The sequence below is a fragment of the Aedes albopictus genome, chromosome 2 (assembly GCF_035046485.1).
Source record: "Aedes albopictus strain Foshan chromosome 2, AalbF5, whole genome shotgun sequence".
Taxonomy (NCBI): Eukaryota; Metazoa; Arthropoda; class Insecta; order Diptera; family Culicidae; genus Aedes; species Aedes albopictus.
This window is the reverse complement of record NC_085137.1, coordinates 147,597,063-147,618,232: the sequence shown is the minus strand read 5'-3', so window position 1 is coordinate 147,618,232 and position 21,170 is coordinate 147,597,063. Positions and strand designations below refer to the sequence as shown.

The following is a 21,170-nucleotide window of genomic DNA, read 5'->3' as shown; positions in this document are numbered from 1 at the left end:
ACTGACTTTCGTGTCTTACAAAATTGGTATGCCTGCCGAATTGAAGCCAATCGCACTATCAACAGAAACGTGGCCTCGTGGAATCCGCTTCCGTGAGTTTGAAAACATGGGAAGTCAGAAGCAGTTTTTCTGGAGACCGACAGAACAGGGGCCCGATCCAACAGCTCTAACAGAAACACCGAAAGCATCATCCGTCCTGAACAATCACCATCGTTAATTTCGGAGCAAGAGTACCCCCGAAACAATAGTAGTGTCCCGGGAGATGCAGCTTTCAACCACCCGCCTTTCGCTCCCTGTACTACTTCTCCTCCCATCGCACCGACGTTGACCCAGGATTCTCAGCAGCCCGAAAGTACAAACCCTCCGTTAACGGTTTACTACCAAAACGCTGGTGGTATGCGAACGAAGACGAACCGGTTTTTCCTGGCCACAGCTTCCAGTGATTATGACGTTATCGCCCTTTCCGAAACGTGGCTTCAGGCCGATGTAAGTAATTCAGAAATATCATCAAACTACAATATCTACCGTTGTGATCGTAACAGCGCATCTAGTCGTTTCCGTAGAGGAGGTGGCGTGTTGATCGCTGTTAAAAGATCCATCCCCAGCGCCGTTGTCCGTCTCCAGAGATCTGACTCACTCGAACAAGTCGTAGTAAAACTCCGCTTCCCGTCTAAGTCTATTTTTGTCTGTGCTATTTATCTGAGACCAAATAGCGATCCTGCAAGTTATGCTGCACACTCTGACTGCGTTCAACAGATAATACGGAAGGCTGCTTGTGGGGACTCCGTGATGGTTTTAGGTGACTACAATTTGTCTCGCTTGCAGTGGTCGTATGATAACGATTTGGATTCTTTCCTTCCGACAAATGCGTCCTCTGAGCAAGAGCAAGAGTTCACCGAGAGTATGATTGCCAGTGGCTTGCAGCAGATCTCCGATGTACGAAATTCTAATGACAGACTGCTTGACTTGGTCTTTGTCAGCAACAGCAGGGAAGCTGAATTGCTCGAAGCTCCATTATCAATTTTACCTCTTGACCAACATCACAAAGCACTCGTTCTTCGTTTAACCAACGTAAGTGAATCTGCGAATCCTCTAAGTGTTTCCGAAGATTTCGATTTTGACTTCAACCGATGTAATTTTGCCGCCGTTGCCGATGAGTTACGTTTTCTGGACTGGGATGAGCTACTACACGGCGTCGGTGTTAATGAAGCAGTTGCAACCTTCTACAGTGTGATCTTCGGAAGCATAAGTAGGCATACTCCTCTCCGCAGAATCAACCCTCGTCATTTGAACAACAAACCGTGGTGGAATGCTGAGCTGCGTCATCGTCGAAACACTCTTCGAAAAGCCCGTCGCCGTTACCTGCGTCGCCGAACTGATGACAACAGAGCCATTCTTCGCAGAGTTGAAGCTGAATACGAAGAATGTGTTTCTTCATCATTCCGTGAGTACATCCTCCGAATCGAAGACGAGGTTAAGAACGATCCCTCCTCATTTTGGAGATTCTTCAAAACCAGAAAAGACGCGCAGGCAATACCGTCCGATGTGTCTCTCAGTGACAAAACAGCTCACTGTAGCGAAGATTCTGCCGAACTTTTTGCTCACTTCTTCAAGTCGGTGTACAATCCTGACTCTCCCGTGGACTCAACGGAATTGCTGAATTCTTTACCGTCTTACAATATTCATTTTCCACGTCCAACGTTTACCATAGCTGAAGTTACCAGGGCGTTAAATGACGTAGATCCCTCTAAGGGTGCTGGATCGGATAAACTTCCTCCCTTATTTATCAAACGCTGTGCTAATGTACTCGCATTACCTGTTTGCCGCCTGTTCAACCTCTCACTGTCAGAAGCAGAGTTTCCGGATATGTGGAAGCTAGCTGCAGTTACGCCTATACATAAAGCAGGTAATGTTCATAGCGTTGAAAACTATCGACCCATTTCGATTCTTTCCTGTCTAGCGAAGACACTCGAGCTATTGGTTCACGAAAGAATGTACCTTGCTGCCAAGCCCATAATTTCGCAATACCAGCATGGCTTCGTGAAAAACCGGTCCACCACAACTAACCTAATGGCGTACACTAGCTTGCTGAATTCCAGTTTAGAAAAGCGCTGCCAAGTGGACAGTGTGTACGTGGATTTTTCCAAAGCATTTGATAAAGTCCCTCATGATCTAGCACTGAGAAAACTCAACGTTCTAGGCTTTCCTGATTGGCTTATCTCTTGGCTACGCTCATACCTGCATGGTAGATCTGCATATGTTAAATTGAAATTCGTAGAGTCAACTCGTTTTTCGACACCTTCAGGCGTTCCGCAAGGTAGCCATCTCGGACCGTTGATATTTATATTATTCGTCAATGATCTGAGCCACCGAATCAGTTCCCATCACCTCATGTACGCTGACGACCTAAAGATCTACCGGATCATAAGTTCACTAGTAGACTGTGCCGCTCTGCAACAGGACATCGACGTTGTAGCTTCTTGGTGCGTATCAAACGGAATGGAACTGAATGCAATCAAATGTAAAGTCATCAGCTTCAACAAATCGTATTCACAGTTGAACTTTGCGTACAGAGCAAACCGTATTGCGTTAGACCGTGTGACTTCTATCAAGGACCTACACTGAGGATACTGCAACTCCGAAAATCATACGAATCAACTATGATTTTTTGCCACAAGAATTTCTTGCGAAAATCATAGTTACGAAGTATGATTTTGGATTCAAAGCGTCAACTATTATTGTCATACTGTTACTGTATAAATTTCATAACACTCACGTATGAAAACCAAACCGATAACGTATAAAATCTGAAATTATGTCGTATGATTATCATACATGCTTTTATGAAATATTTTGCACAAATTAAAAAAAATCGCAACCTGGAATCGAACCAGGAACGTCAAGGTTGGCGAGTGCGTGCTTTACTCATACGCCCATCGACGCTTCGGAAGTTGAAGTGGTTAGAAGCCAATAAAAGGTTTTGTTGTTTTTAGCAATGGTGTTTCATAACACATCTTATGATTTTCATACGATGCTTCTTATGAGATTTTTCATACGACAAGTCTTATAGATTTCGCTTTTCAATGTATGAAAAGCATACGAGAACTATGAAATGATGAAAAAAATAAAAGTAACTGATTCATAAGATGCAAACTATGAAAAGCATACGAACAGTATCCTCAGTGTAGGAGTAATAATGGATTGCAAATTAAGTTTTAATGAGCACGTGGCATCCACAACCGCTAAGGCTTTTGCGGTACTCGGGTTCATTCGTCGAAATGCTTCAGAATTCCATGACGTGTACGCTCTTAAAACTGTATATTGCTCGCTTGTCCGAAGTATACTCGAGTATGCAGTTCAGATCTGGGCTCCATTTCACGAAACTCAAATTGGACGTATCGAACGGGTTCAACGGTGCTTCGTTCGTTATGCCTTACGTCGACTACCATGGTCTAACCCGCTACAGCTGCCTCCGTACAACGAACGTTGCCAACTGATAAGGTTGGAGTCACTGCGCAAGCGTCGAGTGTATCTTCAACTGATGTTTGCGTTCGATCTTTTGAGCAACCGAATTGACTGTCCTGAGCTGCTTCAGCAAGCTCAATTTTTCGTACCGGCACGACGAACGCGTCAGCGATCTCTCTTCAGGGCTGCTCGACATCGCACCGTGTTTGGACAAAACCATCCGCTTGAACGGTGCTTCAATGCACTCAACGAAGTCGATGTTTTTGATTTTAATGTAAGTAGGGATCGATTTAGAAATTTTATTAGAATTAATTTAGTATAAGCAATAATCAGTCTGTACAATATTTCTGAAGACGGTGACAAATAAATAAATAAAATAAAATCTTGCACAATTTAATACTAAGCTTGTTGTTCCAGAATCGATTTCAGAGTAATTGTAATATTCAATAAAAATGTATAAATAAGGCTCGTAAGTCGTAATACGAAAGTTTGAATAGAAATAAAGAAAAACCTTATTTCTAGAAAAAAAAATCCGATGATTCTTACTGGCTAATCTCGAAAAGCGAAACTGAATTCATTTTCTCATGTATTGGTTTTTGATTTTTATCAAATGACGGACCGATGTTCTACAAATCGGTTTTCATTCACATTTAGAGGAAGGTTCAAGGCAGTTCAAAAATTTTTTTTAATTCTTACAGAAACCGGTTTTAATCAAAGTTTCTCAAAAAATGGAAATATTTTTCACCCAGAAAGAAAATTATAATTTACCTTGATGTTTCCTCTACATGTGTATGGAAACCAATTTTAAAAATATTGCTCCTTTATTTAATAAAAAATCAAAAACCAAAATATGAAGAAATGCATCCAGTTTTACCTTAAGTATATTCAATACAATATTGTCTAAATCTCCGCGACCCACCAGAAATCAGCTCGCGACCCCCCCGTGGGTTGCGACCCATAGTTTGAGAAACGCTGGTGTAGTGTATTTGTCAATCGGGCTTGATGCTTCTATTTGTAGATGGTAGGATAGAGAGTATGGTAGATGGTTGGGTAGAAGGTTTGCGTGAAGGATAGAGTAGGTGGCAGAGTAGAGAGGGTAGGGTAAACGGTAGGGTAGCCGTTAGGGTACGGTAAAGTAGAAAGTTAGTGTGTAGAGTAGGGTAAAGTATAGGGCAGAGGGTTTGAGTAGAGGGTGGGGTAGAGGGTTACCCAACTAGCATTTATTGTGAATGTAAACGTCAACAATGCGTCCTCAATACGGCTTTATGCTGAGTTACTGTGTTGTACATATAGACGAAAGCTTCTATGCAAGCCCTATACCGTCTTACCCCGCTCATTCGACACGTTTTAATTCGACACTTTTTAATTCGTACCCCGCTTATTCGACACATGTCGAATTAAAAAGTGTTGAAATGTCACAGCGATGTACACTGTAAATGCAAAACAGTTTAATATTGCGCTTATACTCGCATCCACAGCAGCTCCTCTTGCAGACGCTAATTCCGGAAGTTCTGTTTTGGTGCTATTTGACGCCCAAACCGCCTGGAGATCAACCGGAATCGACTGAGGATGGCAATAATCGTAAAAAGAACGAGCTTTTCATTCGCACCACCGCAATATCTGTTGAAACTATGTTTCATAACAAATCCGAAAATCAAAACAAAAACAAAAATAGAGTTGCCAAATTTCAATTAGCAACGTGGTGTAGGGTGACCAGTTTGTCAAATTAAAAGTTTACCCCGGTTATTCGACAACAGTCGGTGTCGTATTAGCGGGGTAATACGGTACCAATGAATCTGGTGAACCACATGTATATCCACATGTATATGCTGTGCGAGCAGCTTCTATGTCACCAAGTCATAGCTCTTTTCTCGGCTCCTATGCAACCACTAACTGAATAACATCTTGAGAAGGCGCTTTTTCAGCCTTTTAACAGTTGTTAAAAAGGCATCCCCAAATTAATAGATTAAATATAATTAGGTAACGGATACCGTGACGCAATACATCTAGAACTGGAATTATCGCATTTGAAATTGAATAATCAAAGTACTTGCCGCTACTTGGAATAAAACTCCCGATCTCCGTATTTACTGGTCCCGATAATGTCCTCGCTGCTACACTGCTATATATAAATAGCATAGACAATAGCCCGTTTTGTTTTATTCCAGACAAGGCTTCTTAATTGTGCCATAAGAAACCTTACCCAATTTCATCTTGCTGCAAAAGCTTGTGAAACGTCAAACGCAATAATGTTTACATTGAACAAGCTGTGTGGTTGTGTTGTGCCAACAGGTTCTTCGTCACAGCTTCTAGCTGAAAGAGGGTTCTTTGAACAGCTACGAAACGTACTGTATAAAAGCAGCTGTTTTATTGGCTGGGACTCTTAATTTGATTTGCACATCTTCCGGCAAATCTTCCGGAGTTGGATTTCAGTGCAATAAAAGCAACCCAAATAATTTCACAACACAGAGATGGATAGCTGTAAAGTATTTGTGTAGAAGCTATATATTCCGCTTAAAGTTTGTTTTGACAATAATGTTTACATCCGACAAGCCGTGTTGGTATACCAACAGTATCTTTATTACAGCTTCTAGCTGTAATTATATCGCATAACGGCATTCAAAGCGCTGCTGGTTTGTGGATTTGTCTGCATAACGAATTGTACTGTATAGTATTAGCTTTTTTGTTAGTGGGGACTCCTATTCGATTTGTTTAAGTTTTCACATCTTCCGGGAAATCTCCCGGAGTTGGAATAGAGTGCAGTAAAGGCAGCCCCAGTGACAAGTGATTGATTTTAGAAAACAGAGTTTGGTAGTTGTATGGTGCTTGTTTTGCAGTCGTGTATTAGCTTATGGTTAATATTTGACTAGCTTCACTTTTATACAGCGTTGACTGCTTCAATTCGATGGTTACACAACAGAAAGCAAATGACTGAAGCTTATAGAGCTGAAAGTGTAGGGTAGAGGGATTGGGTGAAGGGTTAAGTAGAGCGTAGGGTAAAGAGTCAGAGTAGAGAATGGAATAGGGAGTAGAGTAGAGGGTTAGGGTAGAGGGTTAAAATAACTGGTAGGGTAGACGGCAGGCTAGATGGTGAGGGTGAAGGGTAGGATAGAGAGTAGAGCAAAGGCTTAGGACTGACGGTAGGACAGAGGGTAGGGTAGAGAGTTAGAGTAGAAGATTAGGGTAAATGGTAGGGTAGAGAGTAGAGTGGAGGATAGGGTGGCCCACAATCATATGAACGACAAAAAAATCGAAAAAAAACCAAGTCTTACAGCGCCACCTAGTGGAAAAATTCTAAAACTAGAGATTTCTGCATACATTTGGCCAAGTTTTCGTAGAACGTTGCTTCTGGGAGTCCAAAACAACTAATTGAGGAGATAAGACTTGACATTTTTCAAAATTTTTGTTTAGTGTGGACCACTCTAGTGGAGGATTAGGGTAGAGGCTATGTTGGATGGTCAGAGTAGTGGATAGAGTAGGGGGTTACGGTAGAGGCTTAGTAGATGGTAGGGTACAGGGTTAGGGTAGATGGTAGGATGGAGGATAATTTAGATACCCTGGGTGAAGGGTAGAGTAGCGTATATGATATGGTAGAGGGCTAGAGCAGAGGGTAAGGCAGAGAGTAGGGTTAGGATAGAGGGCAGGGACGTTAAGGAGAGAGGAGAGGGTTAGGATAGAGAGCGGGTTGAAGAAATGAGATAAGATTAGATGAGTTGAGATTTTCTCGAGATTCCTTCAGGAATTCTTTCCGGAATTTCTTCAGGCATTCCTTTTGAGAATCTTCCCGGGATTCATCCAGATGTTCCTTCCGGAATTCTTGTAGCGATTGCTCCTGAGATAATTTCAGGGATTTTTGCAGGGATTGCTTTAGAAAATCCTAAAAGTTGTGATTTCATAATGGATTCCTCTCGGAAAGAAATATGAAAGAATATATATTCCTGCCAAAATTTCAAAAGGCAATCCTGGATATTTTAGGTAATCGTGCTGGAATTTCTGATGGGATTCTATAAAAAAAATTTCCCAAGTTTTTTTTTAGGGATTTCTTCAATAATTCCTGCCCAATTTCCAGCTGACATTCCTGTCATGATTCCTCTGAGGTTTCCATCAGTTATTCTCTACGGGATTTCTTCAGGAATAACTTCACGGTCTTCCGTCGGGATTGCTTTAGAAAATCTTAAAATTATTCAGGAATTCTAGCCGACATTCCATCAGAGATTCTTGCTGGGATTACTTCACGGATTCCCCCTGGTAATCTTTAAAATATTTTTGTCAAGATATATCAAGAGAATTCAATGGGAGTTCTCTTTTAGGTGTAAGTGCGGGGATTTCTGATGGTGTTTTTTGAAAGATTTTTGCTGGGAATTTTCAAGGACTCCTCTCGGGATTCCTCCCAGGATTTTTCTGAGATACTTTCAGGGATTCCTGCCGAGCTTCCAGCCGGGATTCCTTTCAAAATATTTCTACAAGAATTCCTGTAGTGAATCCTCCCGGAACTCCTTCCGGGATTTCTGCCAGGACCAGGATTCATTTAAAAAAAAAAATCTTGCATGGAAATTTTTGAAACTTTATGTAAAGCGTAACATTGTTGTAGACCATGTTGTAGACTCATTCCTTCAATAGCGTTACGAAGTTTATGAAGAGTCTTAATTTTTTTTTTTTTGAAGAAGGAAATAAGAGATTTGGAACCATTAGAAAAAAGTGAAAAGGGAATAAGAGTGCCAGAGTAGAGAAAAACAGGGAAACAGAGAGAAATGGGCTTTTTGATAAACATAGGTATCTACAGTAAACCATGATGTTATCTGACAGTCATTTTCTTATTTTTTTTGTGTAGTTTTTCTCACTTTCACTTATTATAGATGCATTGTATTTATATGAATCAGAATATAATCAGAGTATAAAAGTTGTGCTAAAATAGCCACATGAAGATTTTGTTTTTGAGCTACACCACAAAGACTTCCATTTTTTTCATGAAATCATGCCTATGTTATTGAAACTTAACTATAGATAACAAATTGTTATGAAAATTATAATCGTGTGACGCCTTGGACGTTAACGGGTTAACGTCCTCATCCACGCTGATCGTAAGGACCTAACCAAGAGGTCGTTCATTGAAAGGTTTATCTGGTCCCAGGCTGATTTTCTGGCGCAGGAATTCCTTGGGGATTTCTTTATCGTAAATACTGTAAATGCTTGCAGGGACTTCTCGTGAAATTCTTTCAGTAATTACTCCGAGATTTTCTTAAGAAGTTTTGCTAGAAATTCTTCCAGAATTATGTTCTCAGAACCCGTTTGATAGTTAAATTCATCCAAGTGAAGGTAATTTTACAGGAGGAAAATTACATTGAGGAATACCTGGTGTAATCCAAACAAAATGAGCAACTCCTTCCTGATTATCTATGGATTGCCTGAAGGAATTGTGGCGGAATCATTGCAGGAATTCTTCTAGACTGTTTGAGGGTTTTTCGAAGAAAACCCGTAAAGAAAAACCCTGTTGTACCTTTTCTAATTCGGAGGCACGTGCTTAGGCAGGTGTGAACAATTTATCACAGCAAATTTTGATGGGAACACACGCGGTTTCCAGCATAAGTAGCCGAGATAATACACCAGGCAAGTCTACAGAGATTCGTGAAGAAATTTCCTTTAGAGAACTCCAAAGCTCATTATTTTCCCAGCAGTTTTTTTTTTCGTTGAATACTGCTAAAATTATTTCTGATTAGCATCTTGTGTACAAATATACCAAATAAACTACAGCATAGTTAACTTATTATATTTGAGAATACGTTCTGGTCACTGCAGGGCCTATCTAGACACATTCAGATAAACAAATGATAGTACTCACCGATTATACTTCCACAGCGCCAGCGTGGCTCCCGCGTAAGGCAGCATGATGTACAACGAAAATTCGTACGCTTCACGGCAGTGTCCCGAGAGGATTTCCACCAAGTTAAACACTATAATCGATCCGGCTATCACCAAAGACTGACACACCTCCAGCCCGTTGATACCGGCCAGAATGTTGATCGCGTTGGTACAAAACACCGCCAACATGCCCATGTAGACATAGTACAGGAAACCAATGTCGATCGATGTCCCCACGAATGGCTGAACAATTTTGGGCAGGATGATGGTGGTTGAATTGAAATTGGTGTAGTAAACCATCAGCAGCGGGAGTGATGCGATGGTCGGTAGGTAAAGCTTATCACGCCACCGGAGATTCAACACGTCGTCCGCAAATCCTAAGAGGATCATGCAGCAGATCGAAAGCATTGCCGCAATGAATTCTACAAACTGGAAACGGAAATTTGAGCGACATTCCTTCTGATTTTTTAGAACTCCACTAATTTACCTTGTGATGAGGAAACTCTTCCTTATCGCCATTGGAGAAATTTCCCACGAACGGAACCGGAATGAACAGAAACAATGAGATCAGGAAGATGCATCCGGTCACCACCCCGAAAGCTTCTGGTCTAAAAGTTCAGTTAAATCATGATTAGCTTCCATCCTCATTCATCATACCCTAATCTACTTACATCTTCGGCTTGGACACCTTGTTCATATCGGTGCCGCTCAGATTGGCCGCCAAAAACATCGCCTTCATCTTCGGTATCAGATTGAGGCCCACGAAGTACGCACCGGTCGAGATGATAACGTTGACGATTAGCGGCAGCGGCAGGTGGAAACTGCCACCAAACAGGTGCACTTCGAAGGATTTGAACAGCGTCATCGTTCTTCGATGCGGCGCGATTTCCCGCACCACCGGAGGTCAATCTGACCGCGGAATTCACACCCGATCACCGAATTCGCGCAAGATTGTCGCACAATGTTTTGATTTTTCGACTGTTGACCACTTTGTGTCGTTATGTGATGTAGAAAGTACATAAAGCGGGTGACTGATAACGAGACACATCGGCGGTTATGAGCTGTCAGCCACTGGTGCGATTGTACATAAGGCTGCTATAAAAATATATTTCATATGCTATAAACTTTATTCAGTTTCTCGTCATCGCCGGAAGGTATCGCTGGAAAGAAAAATGAGTGAAACATGTGAGAACAGTGGCAAATGATTAGATACATGTGACCATAATTGGGGACCACGAATTTTGTTTGCGGTTTTCTGTAAAAAAAAGTGAAGAAGGGAAGATTTTTCGCTTCTTTTTTCACTCATCCGCCCATAAGAGACCCCATTATTTATATTGTCAGGCCGCCACCAAGCCGGACGTTGCATCCAACTCGCGACGTTTTTGAATCATGTCAAAAGTAGTGCGCATCCTTCTCGTTTTTGTCAGCAGCATAGCGCATTATTTGCGAAACAGTTGCGACACTTGTGGACCAAGAAAAATACAATTGGGTTGTTTAGTTAATAAAATATTGCTATTTTCTATAGCCTAATCGAAAGAGCTCATTTTTCGGAGTATAACGTGCTTTTATTGGATTCCAATACCTTCGTTTTGATGGTTTAATTGACAAAACAGTTTTAATTTTCGTGGATAGAATGACTGTTCAATCGCTAAAGTGACAGTTCGACCCGAACAAAAAAAAATCCCCATACAAACTTTAAATGCATTTTAAAAATAGTTCCCGGACTCCAAAAATTATGAAATTTTAGATTTCGACTAATTTTTGGATGGAGAATCCGATTATAAAATAATCCGGATAGCCCTAAAGAACCCAATTTTTGATTAAATGTCTGTCTTGATTCCTACCAACCATAGTTCATCCAACGGGCTATCGTGCTCCAACAGTCTCATCTGTTTGCAACCGGAGAGTGTATTTTGCGTGAGTCGTTGTCCAGGGTTGAAGGCAGAAAGGGGGTTTCGAAGTTTATGATGTTTTGACTACTACAATCTATTTCTCAATACTCGATCGGCTTTTCACGCACAGCGGACTGCTCAGCAAACTCACTAACTGATATCTCAGTGAAAATACGTTTTTAGCTGATTCTGAGCTGTTTCATTATTTTCCTGTAGTTTTCAATGTTTTGAGACCCAATATTCTTCTACTAAAGGTAGAGCTCAATAGTTGATCAATGATCAGTAATAAAGCACTAAGCAGTATCAGGTATTATCCAGTAACTTGCCTTGTTTTAATATTTAGACTTCAGTAGCATGAGCAACTTTTCGAAAATTATTCTAGCGTGCTGGAGCTAACAAACATCAGATACATCTACGGCTAATAAAAACAGTAGAAAAAAAAGTTATTCATAACCATATGCTGCATTTCATCAGTGTTATATGACCGTTTCAATAAAAACATTTACTTTGAAAATCTGAATTACAGATGTGAAATTAATTCAAGTGTATCCGCACTTATTGAACACCGTGTATGTAGGTGTTGCATGCAAGCAGCTGTGGTTGACGCCAGATATTACCGACTTCATTACGGTTATTGAAAAGTTACAAGGAGGAGCGGCTCACAACAGCGTCTGATCCCCATGTTAGGGGCGGCTGATCTACGTCCGAGTGCCAGGGAAGGACTCTAAGCTCAACTGTGCACTATGGTCCTCCGGAAAGTAGGGGGTTGGTGTCAGGCCCTACGAGGAAGCCTTACAAAAAAACATTGTAACGGAAAATCAGCAACAGAATAATACGAACCGAGACCAACGGCAACGACCCCAGCGAACAAAAAGGATTTGCGATTGGAAACTCGGTACCTGGAAGTGCCGATCTCTCAACTTCATTGGGAGCACCGCATACTCGCCGATCTACTGAAGGACCGCGGGTTCGGCATCGTAGCGCTACAGGAGGTGTGTTGGACAGGATCCATGGTGCGAACGTTTAGAGGTAATCACACCATCTACCAGAACTGCGGCAACACATGCGAGCTGGGAACAGCTTTTATAGTGATGGGCGACATGCAGAGGCGCGTGATCGGTTGGTGGCCGATCGACGAAAGAATGTGCAGGTTGAGAATCAAGGGCCGATTCTTCAACTTCAGCATAATAAACGTGCACAGCCCACACTCCGGAAGTACTGATGATGACAAGGACGCATTTTACGCGCAACTCGAACGCGAGTACGATCGCTGCCCAAGCCACGACGTCAAGATCATCATAGGAAATTTAAACGCTCAGGTAAGCCAGGAGGAGGAATTCAGACCGACGATTGGTAAGTTCAGCGCCCACCAGCAGACGAACGAAAACGGCCTACGACTCATTGATTTCGCCGCCTCCAAAAATATGGCCATACGGAGCACCTTTTTCCAACACAGCCTCCCTTATCGTTACACCTGGAGATCACCACAGCAGACGGAATCTCAAATCGATCACGTTCTGATTGACGGACGGCACTTCTCCGACATTATCGACGTCAGGATCTATCGTGGCGCCAACATCGATTCCGACCACTATCTGGTGATGGTCAAACTGTGCCCAAAACTCTCCGTCATCAACAATGTACGGTACCGGCGACCGCCACGGCACAACCTAGAGCGACTGAAACGACCGGATGTCGCCTCAGTATACGCGCAGAATCTCGAGGCCGCGTTGCCAGACGAGGGCGAGCTCGATGAGGCCCCTCTAGAGGACTGCTGGAGTACAGTGAAAGCAGCCATCAACGACGCAGCCGTAGCGGTGCTCTCACGTGCGTGTGATGCGACCATGCCTAGGCGAGTCCACCCTAGAAATGGGAGGCCACCGGCTTACTGGTGGACCGACGCGATTGCGGACCTGCGCCGCGCTTGCCTACGGGATAGGCGGCGGATGCAGCGAGCACGATCAAAGGAAGAGCGAAACGAACGGCGGGTGGTGTTCGCCGCTGCAAAAGCCGCGCTCAAGGCCAAGATAAGAGCAAGCAAAAAGGCCTGCTTCGAGGATCTTTGTCAGAGTGCCAATACGAACCCTGAAAGTCTCTCTAATAAAGACAAATCAATCAATCAACCAATACGAACCCGTGGGGTGACGCCTACAGGATCGTTATGGCCAAGACGAGAGGTGTGATGGCTCCTACTGAGCAATCTCCAGAGATGTTGGAGGGGATCATTGGAGGACTTTTTCCGCATCATGATCCTAGTCCTTGGCCTCATTTCGTAGGACAGCTGGGGACTGGGGCTGGCGATGAGGAGAGGGTCACCGATGTGGAACTTGCGGGGATAGCTAAGTCCCTTAGCGTAAGTAGCTATTGCAGAGGCTCCCGAGATGTTCAGGTCTGCTATGCAGAAATGCCTGGACGAGGGAGTTTTCCCAGAAGCTTGGGAGAGGCAGAGCCTGGTACTATTGCCAAAGGCGGGGAAACCACCTGGAGACCCGTCGGCGTATAGACCAATATGCTTGATTGACACGGCGGGGAAGGTGCTTGAAAAGATCATCCTCAATAGAATGTTGAGGTTCACTGAGGGCGTAAATGGTCTTTCGAGCAACCAGTATGGCTTCCGGAAGGGGAGGTCCACCGTAGACGCTATCTTGTCGGTTACAAAAACCGCCGAGAAAGCACTCGAGCCTAAGAGGAGGAGAATTCGCATCTGCGCGGTACCCAAGTAACCAAAAGTTCCGCTTCCCTTGACAAAATGCACTTTCAAGTTCCGCGAAGTTCAGATAAAGTTCCGAACGGAACTTTCTGGCTGCTTAAGAGGCTAACGATGAGCCTTGCTGGAACTTCGGTCACAAGTTCCGGCAAGGCTAATTGTTAGCCTCTTAAGCAGCCTGAAAGTTCCATTCGGAACTTTATCTGAACTTCGCGGAACTTTAAAGCTGCTTAAGATGCTATGTCGGAACTTTCAAGTTCATAGAAGTTCAGTTCAGTAGCATTGTGTTTCAATGAAGATTAAATTTATTTCTTTTACAGAAAACAACTGTTTAAGCGTACACGAATAAAAGACATATATTATTGCGATTTTTTTTACCACTTAGACTTCAGTGCAATAAATTTCGTCCTTCTCCGATTTCGCTATCGATTTCGCTGTCGCTCTCTGTTGCTGCTCTTTAGCAATTCGCTCGATTTTATGACAGATTTCGCCCGCCGTCTCCAATGTTTACCATTGCTCTCATTGTTCTCGGTGCACCAGCTGATCATGTTTACACAACAAAATCAGCTGGTCCTCCGATGTTTACGTTCATCCTTATTGTTCGGCATCTCCCAGCTGATCATGTTTACACAACAAATCGCGCAGATTTCGCCTGAATCACGGGTGGAAGGCGAAAAGCTGTCGGAAATAACAGGCAAGTACGATTTTCGTGCGATTTCAATTTCGTCGTGAAAGTCTGATCATTCGTAAAAATTACAATAATTTATCAAATCAATGAATACTAGGCTTGAGCAAAAAAAAAATAATGCCACCCATCGGATTCGAACCGACAGTCGATGCGTGAGAGCCCTACGCTCTACCACAGTACTACAGCTGCGATTGAGTGGACAGCAGGTAAAGTCTGACTTGAATCGATTTTCTGTCGGCAGCTAGTTTTGCACATTTGTACAGTAGTGAAGTTAGCTTGGCTTTGTCGAGTGTCTTCAGCAGCGCAGCGGTAAGTCGGCAGGCTATCACGCAGGAGGATCCAGTTCAAATCTACATAGCAGCGACATATGTGAGAATATAACTATCAGTAGCAATTTCCAGACGTGAATCACTAACCCCCCCCCCCAACATTGTGTGATTCTGAAAAACACATTTTTGTTTCTGCATGAATTTTGACAAAGTTCTGTCAGAAGCTGCTTAGAAGGCTATCCAGCGTGCTTATGTGAACTTTCAAGTTCCAAAATTACTTAAAAATGAAGCTGCTTAGAAGGCTAATGAGCGACCTCGAACAAGCTGCTTAGCTTATAAAGTACCGAAGACGGCTACCCAAGCAACCAAAAGTTCGGATAAAATAGCATGTTTGGGCTTAATCAGCTATTCGAAGGTATATGAATAGCATTCTATTCAGCTCACTTTTTAAGTAATTAACCGAACTTCAGTTCACAAAAAGTACACTTGTGTCGCTGAAAGGAACGCTATTCAGCTTAAAAATAAACTTCGAAAAAATGAAGAAAAAAATTTTTAGTCTTCAAAAGTAATTTATTATTAAGAATCATTAGTTCATGTGGAATCCAAATTGACTAATACCTTGAAATAATGTTTGATGTTTTTTACTTACTGAGATTTGAACTCGGGATCTCCTCGTTGAAAGTCGGTGCCTAACCACTACTCCATGTATGTTTTGTTATGCACTGTGGGATTTTACTCAATGTGCTGATATCATATAGTAGAGCTCAATCAGGTTCGCGTGTGAACTTTCCCTGAACTTGGAATAGTTTTTGAAGTCGAAAGTTCGAAAGAAGTTCACGTGGAACTTCTTGTGAACTTACGCAGTTTGACATTTTCAGTTTGTTGTGGTTCGCAGTGCAAAGCAATAAATTAAGGCCAGTGTATCGACTTCAAGAAAAGATTTTAAGTTTTCAGCTTTGTTTTCAGTGAATACGATTGCGTCGATTACCGCTGCAGTGACAAGTGAGACGGGTGTGAAAACATCCAGCAAAGCTGGAAATTTTTGTGCGCAGCCGAAAAACCCCCGGCGGCATCCTGGGGGGAACAGTTTTCCGCTGCGGGGGCAGCCTTTAAGCCACACAATACGGATCCTTTGCGTTGATTACAAGTAAGTACATTCAAATATTATAGTGGAACAAAGTGTACTTGTGAAATAAACACAAGGTGTGGCTGCTGGGCTCGATTTCCGAGTGATTTAATTGAATGAGAACTTCTCCCCGGCCCCGCTGTCGCCGAAGTTCAAGTGAAGTTCACTTTTGGTACGGTTAATATTTATCCGAACTTTCAGTAGTAAGTTCAAAACAAGTTCGGAACAAGTTCGGAACGGATGATTTCAAGTTGTTGGAATATGTTCAAATGAACTATATTTGAATTTTAAAGGCACGCAAAAGTTCAACATGAGTTCGGTTAATATTTGATTGAACTCTGTTTTAAAGTTCAACATAAGTTCTTTTTGAACCTTTTTTCGACTTTAATGTCTTTTTGAAGAGAAGTCAAAAGCTTGTACATGTACTTCCAAGTTCATAAACAATACAAGAGTAACTTTTTGGAGAATTAAGTTCAACGAAACCTGGAATTGAACCGAATTTGAACTTCTGAGTTCGTTCTTCAAGTGGAATCCGAACTTTTGGTTGCTTGGGTAATAACAAGACAGCCAGCTCCCACCCTGTTGCAGGCGACATGGTTGAAACGCCCTCAACGATTCACAGGAACATTAAAACATGATTGTGTGCGTGTACATGCAAATACATACACGGAAATGGTAGCATCGCATGCACACTCATTCATGATGTTGTTCCCTGAAGTCGTTTGTGGCGCTAGTGTGCTTGTAGCTCCCAAGGTATATGGAGCAAGAGGGTAGATGTCTGTCTTGTTATTAGCCGTCTTCGAAAGTACCCTTTTATCTGAACTTTTGGTTACTTGGGTAGTGACTCTGGATGTAAGAAATGCATTTAATAGCGCCAGCTGGGCTGCTATTGCCGATGCGCTCTTGCGTCTGGGGATACCGGAGTACTTGTACAAGATTCTCGGAAGCTACTTTCAGAATCGCGTACTAGTCTACGACACGGAGGTGGGTCGGAAGTGCTTTCACATAACCTCAGGAGTCCCGCAAGGTTCCATCCTGGGTCCGGTGTTATGGAATGTCATGTACGACGAGGTGTTGAGGTTAGAGTACCCAGTGGGAGTGGTGGTTGTCGGATTTGCCGACGACATTACGCTCGAAGTCTACGGTGAAACGATCGAGGAGGTAAAGTTGACTACCAACCACTCGATCAAGGTTGTGGAGGCGTGGATGCGGTCCAGGAAACTGGAGCTGGCTCACCACAAGACAGAGGTGACGGTTGTTAACAACCTGAAGTTGGAGCAGCAGACGGAGATCAGTGTAGGAGAGTGCACTATCATGTCAAAGCGCTCCGTCAAACACTTGGGCGTGATGATCGACGATAAGCTTACCTTCGGTAGCCACCTCGATTATGCCTGTAAAAGAGCCTCCACAGCTATTGCGGCACTGTCCCGGATGATGTCCAATAGCTCAGCGGTGTACGCCAGTAAGCGCAAGCTTCTGGCTAGTGTTGCTACGTCCATACTTAGGTATGGCGGCCCGGCGTGGGGTACCGCGCTAAGTACTGAATACTACCGACGGAAGCTGGAAAGTACTTACAGGCTTATGTGTCTGAGGGTTGCGAGCGCGTACCGTACCGTGTCACACGACGCTCTTTGCGTCATTACTGGTATGGTGCCTATCAGCATTCTTATCAGTGAGGACGTGGAGTGCTTCGAAATGCGCGGCACAAGAGGCATACGCAGGACTGTTCCACCAAATGAAGGTGGACCCATAGGTTGATACCGAGGGTAGATAGTTGGATTAATAGGCGCCATGGGGAAGTTACATTCCACCAGACACAGGTCCTTACAGGTCATGGTTGCTTCCGACAGTATCTACACCGTTTCGGGCATGCGGATTCTCCCGAATGCCCAGTGTGCAATGGTTTAGAGGAAACGGCGGAACACGTTTTGTTCGTGTGCCCGCGTTTCCGCACAATGCGTGACCGCATGCTTGCCACATGCGGGGAGGACACAACTCCGGACAACTTGGTCCAGAGGATGTGTAGGGATGAGTTTGGCTGGAACGCCGTTTCAACGGCTATTACCCACATCGCACACTGTTTCCAAAGGCTCAATTTCGTGATCGAAATTGTTTTGGGCATGAAAAATTGATTTTAAAGATTTGGTGTCTTCGAAGAAGTTGTTTGGTATATCATAGCCCTTCTTTTGGAAGTATCACTAATGTGATTAATCCACCTAAAAGTGAAATAGAAACTCGATTTTTTTCATAAGTGAAGATAGCGTGTTTATGTCTTCAGCAAAGTTGTAGAAAATGTCATTATGAGAAAACTTGCCGAACAAACTTTTGCTCTATCTGCTCAATTTCTAGAGATATGGGCCATTATTTGTGAATGGCCCCTTAAAATCAGTTTTTTTGTTGTAACTTTTTCCAGACATTTTTGGGAATTTTCAAATGTTCTACAAAGTTATTTAGTATGACAAAATACGTGTTTCTCCTTAAGACGGCAACATTGTATATTTGATAGTTTTTGAGATATTCAATAATTTATTTAAAAAAATAGCCTTTTTTACGGTTTTGTGACATTTACAGAGGCAAAATGGGGCAAAATTTTTCAATTGAATATGAAAGAAGTTTATAATAGGTGTACATTTTGTTTCAACTCAGGCTGGACACTTGCTTCCTTGACAGTAAAATTGAGCTGTGAAATATTTTTGTTCGTAACTGAAATTTTCAAAAAACTCAAAAAGTATTGAAGATAGAACTTTGTCGTCTTTAAAGAAAACATGTATTTTATCATATATAATAACTTCGTAAAACATTTAAAAATTCCTAAGAATGTCTGAAAAAAGTTACAAGGAAAAAACTGATATTTAGGGGTCGTTTTCAGGAAATGACCCATATCTTTCAAAATGGAGCATATAGAACAAAAGTTTGTTCGGCAAGTTTTCTTATAATGATATTTCCTACAACTTTCCTGAAGACATCATTATACTATATTCACATATGGTAAACACTGAATTTTCATCTCACTACTAGGTGAATTGATCACAAAAGTAATACTTTCAAAAGAAGGATTCTTGTCTATTAAACAACTTCTTGCAACAAACTTTTGTCCTATTTGCTCCGTTTTGAAAGATATGGGTCATTTTCTGTTAACGACCCCTAAATATCAGTTTTTTCATTGTAACTTTTTTCAGACATTTTTAGGAATTTTCAAATGTTCTACAAACTTATTATATATGATAAAATGCATGTTTTCTTCAAAGACGACAAAGTTCTATCTTCAATACTTTTTGAGTTTTTTGAAAATTTCAGTTACGAACTAAAATATTTCACAGCTCAATTTTACTGTCAAGGAAGTAAGTGTCCAGCCTGAGTTGAAACAAAATTTACACCTATTATAAACTTCTTTCATATTCAATTGAAAAATCTTGCCCCATTTTGCCTCTGTAAATGTCACAAAACCGTAAAAAAGGCTACTTTTCAAAATAAATTAGTAAATATCTCAAAAACTATCATAGATACAATGTTGCCGTCTTCAGAAGAAATACGTATTTTGTCATACTAAATAACTTTGTAGAACATTTGAAAATTCCCAAAAATGTCTGGAAAAAGTTACAACAAAAAAAAATGATTTTAAGGGGCCAATCACAAATAATGGCCCATATCTCTAGAAATTGAGCAGATAGAGCAAAAGTTTGTTCGGCAAGTTTTCTCATAATGACATTTTCTACAACTTTGCTGAAGACATAAACACGCTATCTTCACTTATGAAAAAAAAAATCGAATTTCTATCTCACTTTTAGGTGGATTAATCACATTAGTGATACTTCCAAAAGAAGGGCTCTAATATACCAAACACCGGCAAGGGTCGGGGTAGGTGAGATCCTGCTGTCTGCAACCTTCGGGTGCATCTGATAGGGCCTGAAGGGTAGTGATACCCTTCCTTTGCGGGCAGGTCAGATCGGGTTGCACGTGGGCATCAGTTCTTGATGTCTGCAAAGCAGTTGTGCGCGGGCGGGGTTGACCCTGCCCGCCTTCCGAGGACAAAGGGAGTGGCGAGGACCACTCGGGAAACTGGCTAAGCGCCAGCATGTTGCTGTGATGGACTCTCCAGAGCGAATCATCGATGTTCGTTGCTGCTAGGCTACGCAGCTAACCTTGAGGGTGCGATGTGCACTAGCCCCTCTCTGAAGCAATACCTTCTTGGTGGTTCCGGAGAGACGTAGGGTTTGGCGACCATAGGAATGTGTTTAGTGGGTACGAGGAGAGAGTAGTCCTGGCTTTTACTTTTGTTGTAGAAGACGGTGTCAGCCCCACACTACCCTAACCTTCCTGTTAGGGTGTCTGTTGAGCAGATTATCCCCCTATGGTTTAGAAGGAGAAAAAAAACGTCGCAGCCGAGAGCACCAAAACGTGGAACGGAATCGACGGAACGAATGGTTCGACGAAGAGTGCAGAACGGTTTTGGAGGAGAAGAAGGCAATGAGGGCGGTAATGCTGCAGCACAGAACCCGACAGAACGTGGAACGTTACAAACAGAAGCGGAAACGGCAGACCCGCCTCTTTCGGGAGAAAAAGCGCCGCTTGGAAGAAGCGAAGTGCGAAGGAATGGAACTGCTGTGCCGTCCACAAGAAACACGGAAGTTCTATCAGAAGCTCAACTGTCCCAAATGGAGGATAACGTGCCTCTGGAGCCGGCCTTCTGATACCTGAGGTGATCGAAAGGTGGAAGCAGCACTTCGATCAGCACCTAAATGGCGTGGAGAACATAGGCACGGGAGGCCACGGCAACGGAGGAAACGACGACGCCAGTGCAGCGGAGGACGGAAATGAACCAACTCCCACGCTGAGGGAAGTAAAGGATGCCATTCACCAGCTAAACACCAACAAAGCAGCTGGTAAGGATAGTGTCGCAGCTGAACTCATCAAGATGGGCCCAGAAAAGTTGGCCACATGTATGCGTCGGCTATTAGTCAGGATCTGGGAAACCGAACAGCTTCCGGAGGAGTGGAAGGAAGGGGTAATCTGCCCCATTCACAAGAAAGGCGACCACTTGGAATGTGAGAACTTTAGGGTGATCACTATTTTGAATGCTGCCTACAAAGAGCTATCCCTCGTATGTCATCTAAAACGAATGATTTCGTGGGAAGTTATCGAGCCGGCTTCATCGACGGCCGGT

The 21,170-nt window shown here is 42.7% G+C and overlaps 1 protein-coding gene across 1 annotated transcript in view; it reads right to left on the bottom strand.

The window, feature by feature from the left end:
• The window catches only part of LOC109421022 (UDP-N-acetylglucosamine--dolichyl-phosphate N-acetylglucosaminephosphotransferase), a 78,318-nt gene extending 67,940 nt beyond the window's left edge, over positions 1-10,378 (bottom strand). The window contains exons 1-3 of the mRNA XM_029859366.2: positions 9,996-10,378; positions 9,812-9,932; positions 9,305-9,753 (exon numbers count right to left, since the gene is read on the bottom strand). Coding sequence (XP_029715226.2) covers positions 9,305-9,753; positions 9,812-9,932; positions 9,996-10,189 — 764 coding nt within the window. The 5' untranslated portion in view covers positions 10,190-10,378. The remainder of the gene's footprint in view (positions 1-9,304; positions 9,754-9,811; positions 9,933-9,995) is intronic.
• Between the last annotated feature and the right edge of the window lie 10,792 nt (positions 10,379-21,170).